The sequence below is a fragment of the Ruditapes philippinarum genome, unplaced genomic scaffold, assembly GCF_026571515.1.
Source record: "Ruditapes philippinarum isolate M1 unplaced genomic scaffold, ASM2657151v2 ctg874_1_1_1_1, whole genome shotgun sequence".
NCBI lineage: Eukaryota > Metazoa > Mollusca > Bivalvia > Venerida > Veneridae > Ruditapes > Ruditapes philippinarum.
In genome coordinates, this window is record NW_026863951.1 from 79,271 (window position 1) to 86,646 (window position 7,376).

The window sequence follows — 7,376 nt, forward strand, 5'->3', positions numbered from 1 at the left end:
GTAATAAATATGTCACGGACAGATTCATATCCAGCATTTTGCCTGCGATATTCCAATAGACCATTTTATATACAATAGAAAATCTCAGACCAATTCATTTGGGAATACAACAAGTTTGTCAAATGCCGATGACAACGCTCGGTTTAAATCAACAGACAAATTGTGTCTGGAATAGGTTGTGTAATCTAAAACTAGTACGATAAACGTAAGTAGGTAACTCAATACCGCTTTACTTATTTCCCAATTTCCGTCAATGTAAATTTAAAGAAGTTATGATGAGAAAATATGGACGTTCTGAAGGGATTAATTGATTTGAGTGTTCCCCCCTCGCTTTAGCCGTGTGTTCAGTTGTAATACTTTAGTGACAATATAAGTGGATGCCACTGGTCTGAAGGGTCGAAACACATTTCGAACATGATATAGGAAAATACTATACTGGTTAAGTTAAAAAAACAACAACAAAACTTGAGTTTTTATCATTTAATGTCTCTTTCAATCAATCAATCTACTTTACATGTACACTGTAAAAATTCGACTCAATAAACACATGTTCTTTCTTCACTTAAGACAACTAATCTTGCTATTTGAAAAGATTCCAATACCCTGAAACTTTGGCAAATAAAATGCTTTACAAACAGATATCAATTGTATTGACAATTCCATTTGAAAGAACAGATGTAGTATCAGAAATAAAGCTGATGTAAAATTATGTTAATGATACCAAATAGAATAAATTAAAGAGAATAAATAAATATATTATTAATAAACTTTCTATGAGTATCATATCTTTGTATACTTCATTTATTTGAGACATATCCAGATGTTTTCTAATAAAAAAAATAATAAATAAAACAGATTATCTCTTTTACTTAAAAATGTAACCATAATTCAATTCCTTACATATGCTAAAAATAAGTAACATAATACATGTCAAAAAGTAACGATTGGTTTTTAAGAGCATGGTCCCTTTAAAATATGAAAATATCATTTAATAGCTATTTTAGTTTTTTTGTTTAAGAAAAAAAAATCACATGAAAAATGTGGTTGAGACGTTATTTAAGCTAAATTCATAACGCTTCTCAAAGGTCAAACATGCCTCAGAATTGGTTTTATTTATATTTATCGAAAGACGTTTTAATTTTATTGTTCTGTTAAACGTATAGTTTCCAAATAGATACCTATTGACCAATTTCCTGAACCATATTTTGCTTCTGATAGTTTTCTGGCAATAAGTACAATTGCAGTGATTTAGTAATTTGTATAAAAGTCAAAATACTACTTTGTTTACATTTTGCATAAATTATAACATAAAAGTCCACTTACAGTGTTACTTTCTTCATGTAAAAGCCTCTAACTCACGTTTGCTTTTACAAAGTTATTCATTTCTGAGGCATTATGTGCCTTTAAACTTATAATGACAAGTGTTTATTTAAATGTCTAATTTGTAATCATGTATTTCCTTTGAATCACTAGACCCGCTGGCATCCATTTCTTCTTTTAAATCTGTTCTATAATTAGTAACACGTGTTAAATTACAATTTTCTTCCATAGGCGTCTTAGTAGCGTCTGTATTCCAACCAGATCCTTGTGGCAAACTACGTTCATCTGAACTATTTATAGGCGTTGCCAATCTTGCGTCAACACAGTTCCGATTTTCAGAAACGTCCATATCATTACAGTCTCTGTCAGACGTTTCACTAACAATTTCTTTCTTATCGTCGCTTGATTTATCATGAAACACATTATTTATAAGTGTGTCTGTCATGTCGTCAGTGATTTCCTCGTTTACACCACTTAGAAAAGGATCGTCACATAGATATAAATCTGAGAAGCAATTATTTTGAGGCACACCGTACAAATTGAACGACTTTCGTCTCTTTGTTTTCACTTTCTCTTCTCTTAATTCCGATTGTAAACGTTTCATAGTGTTGTTAACAAGCACTGTTCTTCTTAGAAATATTTCCGGATCATTTAACTCTTTTATCTTTCTTATTGAAATTTTAAGAATTTTCTTGCGATCGTCTTTTCTCTGTTTTGGTGTATTTAAGAAGGGTGATATTCGTTTTGTAGGAATGTAATCTAGCTTGCAATCATTTGTGTCGCTTTTCCTTTTGATCCCCTGGCTCCCTGTGCTACTTTGGTCCGGTAGTTTGTCTTCCTTACCACCCACAGATTTCATGGCATTTTGAACTATAAAAAAGAAATGCGATTATGAAAATATAAGTATTAATGTAATTTGCCAAGCATAATTTAAGAAAAAAGCAAACTTAGAAAAAGAAATATACAGCCCGCTCGAATATATCTGCAGTTGATTTCGATCAAACGATATGCATAATACACGATACCTTTGTGGAAAAGTTAATTTTTAATTAAATGAGATATGATCTGTTTGATATCAATAGATATACAAACATTCAAGAGTGAGATTTACATATAGATAGTGAAACCAGAGTATTTGTTGCGATAAAGCGGACATAATTCGCACAAAACAATTAACATAGATAATTATTATAATTATCTGTTTTCCGCTATATGCAAAACCTTTCTACCATCTCACATGCAGAGTAGATCAGTTCATTCAGTAAGATGATCGTTGGAGAGATAAGCCGTGTCAGTGACTTAATTAGGTACAATTTATCCCTGAATTACTTCTAATCACTCTTAAATCATGTTCAAGCTTGATCATAGTATGAACTTCTTTGGGTCATAGTGTGTTTATCACATTGTGTGAACGTCATTAGGTCATCGTATGTTTATCACCTTTATCGGACGAATAACTGTCAAAATTCGTATTGCATCAAATGATTTCAATATTACTATACTATATGTAACTTGAGTTAATACACATATGTTATGTTCTGTTCAATGCTATCACTCCTTTATCATGTAGTGGTTTAATTTATGCCTATATACGGCACACTTTTAACGTTATCTTTTTTTTAAAGCACGCCATACTTTTGTTCGCAACAAGACTGTGTTGAACAAAGAAAATAAGGAAAACATCCGGGGTAAAAAAAGTTCAACAACAAGAAAAAAAGGGAGACTGAAATCTTCGTTATCTGATTTACCACCACTTGAGTCTCTATAGTTAATTTCATGAAACTTTTCTGCTTAATTCCTTCACTACAGAAGCAAGCATTTCTTATTTGTGTTTCGCAATTTCTTGTGAAGTAACCTGAAGTCTTATCAAAACAGAGGTCTTATTTTTAAGTGCTTTTGTGGAGTTAAAGGTAAGTTTAGTACAATATCAAACGTCTGGGTTGACGCACTGACAGGCTTACAAATTCAATAGGTCAAATATGCTATTTATACCACAGAGAAAAAGAAAGAAAAGAAAGAAAGTGATTTTCAATTACACTTGTACGTCAATCAATCGAGAAAAGTGATCAATAAACCCAAAGAAGTAGAAAGTCTCGACAACTATGATAATAAATCTTGTTTAAATATAAAGCCAAAGTGTTACCAATTATCCTTTAAGTAAACTATCAATAAAGTCATTAACAAAATGTACATCTATATAACATGTGTATAGCAGTGAAGTCAGTAGTTACTTTACTATTGAATTTGTTATGGTAAACTTATACACACTGCCATAAATGCCATTGACTAAACCGATGTATTTGCTGACAGATTTAACAATTGTATTGATCTAGGCTCGTTTAACCCGATATAATATACATAGGATAGTCGTAACGTTTTGTCAATAAAGGAAACATTTAAACTACATTAAAAAAGATAACAAGGGTTTTCAAGTATTAAATCTTAAAATCAATCAATAATTGACTGAATTGATAGTACATTTAAATACACTGATGCATACGAAGATAAAGAGATCGAAGGGGGAGAAAGAAAATGATAATAATAAAAAACACACTTACAATTAAAGTGACACATTTCCTTTTGTGGTTCAATTTCTGTCGACCCCGTCTCGCATTTCTTATTAAAATAGTCTACATTAACATCACTGCCTTTATCTTTTGCACGTGAAATCGATGTACCAATGCATGTTCCAACTTGACACGAGTCGAAGCCTCTTTGCCCGATACACAATTCTGAATGGGATGGATTCGAGTTAATCCAATTATAATCAAAATGTTCACAATCACTTCTTTGTTTATCAACACCACCCTCGCTAAAAGGGTTCGTTATTAAAGGAGGCAATGACAACATGCATGTCATCATTGGTGTATATAAGCGTCTTGATAAATTATTTTTGTATCAATATTTCCAAAAGATCCGATTCACCTCTTTATCTGTCAAAATCCAAATCGGTTAACAGGTGAAAAAGCCACTATCTAATTTTTCTAATACACAAAGACGCTCATGTCACTTGTAAAAGTTGAATGTAAACAAATACAGCCGACAGAGGGAGTTATTTTCGCTACGGTTATCAATTGTAAACTGACATGCGCTGCTACTCGCTTATACAAAAGATATCGAGTGTATGAATTAGATTTTGTGCGGTAGTCAACTAGGAGCAAGTTTTTTTGTGCTCAGTTGAAAAAAAAAGCTACGGTATCAAAGTAAATATTGTAGGAATGAAAACGAGATAACGCACATAATCAGATAATTGTTTTTATCACACTGTTTAGCTTTGAAACTTGAATAAATTGTAACTGTTACAGTTGTTTTACACGTATAATTGATGTTGATATTTTATATTTTTAGTATTTCATTCAAATGTTTTCCTGAATCCCCTACATAATGTATACAATATTGCATAAGATCAATGATTTATAATTTCAAGCAGAAATTCGATATTTTTAATTTTATAGGCCTGTTTCTTATCTTAAGATTTAATTGTTTATCGATATATGATATTATGATATTATATCATAATTATTGAAGTATATTTTCAAGCCATTTTAGAGACACGGTAAAATGTCGTCTGCAATATTGCGGCTGTTACATGGCGGAGTAATACTTGTAAAACCTGAAAAGGAGTTAACGCTTTTGTGCTTTAAAATTTCGGTCAATTAGATTTAAAACCCAACAAAATAGAAATTAATATATTATTTAACAATGCATCATATTTGATCAAACTGGCCCTAGAATACTTTATAGTTGTATTAGAGTGTTCAATATGGTGTAAACGTAAAGAGGGTACATTTATTTACAGCTGTAGACTAATTCAGACAGTGTTTCGATGTAGTAAAAGGTTGTTACCGCTTCTATCATTAAAGTAACAATAGTAAGAGATGAATAAAGATTCAAACCAACCATTTTTATGACCGGGTGATAAATATGGGTACCTGCGTCCATTGTCACCAATCTTTGAGGGGATGTAGTGATGTGAACAGATTTTGCAACGAGCGCAACACCAAATAAGCATGTGCCACTGTATAATAATAACAAGGTTAGCTTTTAAAAAAGCTAGTAGCGACTCGCTTCGTAATTTTTTTCAAGGGGTGTGTTTAAATGTAAAAATGACAGTTCTGTTAGCTGAAGAGACTTCAGCGAACATCAAAATAAAAGTGAAGTCAACACTGGCCCGGTGCCCGATGGCCAGTGTATATAAGTTCAGACCAGTGTAAATTTAAGAAAGTTTTGTTAATTATTTAGTAGAATAAATTCAAAACTGGAATTCGGGCCAGTAAATTCAAAATCTTAAACTCATTGACTGAAAGTGACATATAAAGTTCTCGCAGTTTAACCAAGATGAGTATGAGTATATAATTATGAAGGTGCATGTAAACGGATTGAATGAAGAACCTATGTCTATGCACATTTACTATATGGCCTGTTGACCTTGGCCACAAAATGTTAGATAGGTAGATTTCATAAAGATGTCTCTTTATACAAAATTAAGTTGTAATACATGTATGTTATTTAGTATTGGAATGAGAGGCACAAGTCCTAAAGTAAACACAAGTTGTCAATCAATTTAGCCAGAAAAGCCGGGATCCTATTAAAAAATATAGGGATCCCGGAAATTGACCAGTCTAAGAAGATGTTTTTCAGATAAGCCGGGATCGTATTAAAATGTAAATAGATCTCACGGATTGGCCAGTTCAAGTATATAGTTTTCAGAAAAGCTGGGATCGTTTTAAAACATATAGGGATCCCGGGATTTGACCAATTCAAGAAAAAAGTCTTTGATTTTTTTTCCAATTGATTAGGCATATAATTATAAGTATTGTGATTTGTGATTTCCGCATTTTAAGTTTGTTAATAAATAGCTCTAAATATATCTATATTCTAAGTTAAATTAATTTAACGTTCATTATATACAATAAAAAAACTAACGTTTAATGGCCTTCCATTACGACAACAATCAACACAAATATAGTTCATTAGGTTTTTCCTCCATATCTTATACGATCCCGGATCCCGGGCGTCCCGGATCCCGGCCAGTAAATACATACACTAAATACCGGAAAGGATAAAATGACCGGAAAATAGGAAAAATAAAAAATGCACAGAACCAGATGTATACTTATGTTAATTAACCAAACGAAAACTTACTACAGAGAAAACAGGTGAAATCGCTAAATCAGAAGTCAGTGTAAATATGATTTATTGAAAAGAATTCATAAAGACAAACATTTTAATCATCATTATATCTTTGCGCTCAAAACAATACTTGCTGATTTTTAAAAATGGCGTGAAAATTGAAGGTTTTTTGACGTAGTACAGTCCCTGAGGACCTTTTGTGTGCAAATAAGGTCCATGGATAAATGTTATACCAATGTAAAGCTAAATGTTTGAAGTTTACAAAAATTTTGGGTAGACATGTCAAATAATGGTACGTTTTGAGAAATCCAAGATGGCCGCCAAGATGGCCGCCAAATTATTGAAAAATGGCTAATACGCAATTTATATGATAAAATTAGTTCCTTTTTGTATTTATTTTGGTACAGGTGATGTTAAAACTTCACATCCTTTTGGAACAATATGAAAAAGGGTCTTTTTTTTTCATTTTCTTATACATATACTCTTGTTTTCATAGAGAAATATTGCTAAAAAAGCATGAAAAAGTATAAAAAATCGACATGGGCTGGCATTTTTTTCCTATAAGTCGAGGCATAGTTGTGAAAATGAATATTTTTACCATTATTACAAAGACCTGATCAACAACTTTCTAATTGTACCTTATTTTATTTTTATTGTGTAAGAATGTGAATTCTGACATTCCCTAAAGTGGGTGGGGTACTCGGAAATTGAGTCCCCAATTTCTAGTGAACTGATATATAACGATTATTAAGACTAAGAAATAACCAACAAGATTACATTTTGAAATGTTTTAAAGTCTTTAATTCTTTTTAAAGGTAGATTTGCATTCTACAACAACATTAATTGGTTCTGTTGCCATGGCAACAAAGTGGTAAAATGAGAAAACCCGGAAACGTATGAGGCTTTCAGTTTTATCATTTCAA

At 31.7% G+C, this 7,376-nt stretch overlaps 1 protein-coding gene across 1 annotated transcript; it reads right to left on the reverse strand.

The window, feature by feature from the left end:
* Nucleotides 1-901: 901 nt before the first annotated feature.
* Nucleotides 902-4,425, reverse strand: LOC132723919 (uncharacterized). Its single transcript, XM_060708726.1, has 2 exons — nucleotides 3,879-4,425; nucleotides 902-2,190 (listed from the first exon to the last, which is right to left on the reverse strand). Exons 1-2 carry the CDS (start codon nucleotides 4,180-4,182, stop codon nucleotides 1,430-1,432), a joined length of 1,065 nt encoding a protein of 354 aa, XP_060564709.1. The 5' UTR covers nucleotides 4,183-4,425; the 3' UTR covers nucleotides 902-1,429.
* Nucleotides 4,426-7,376: the final 2,951 nt, after the last annotated feature.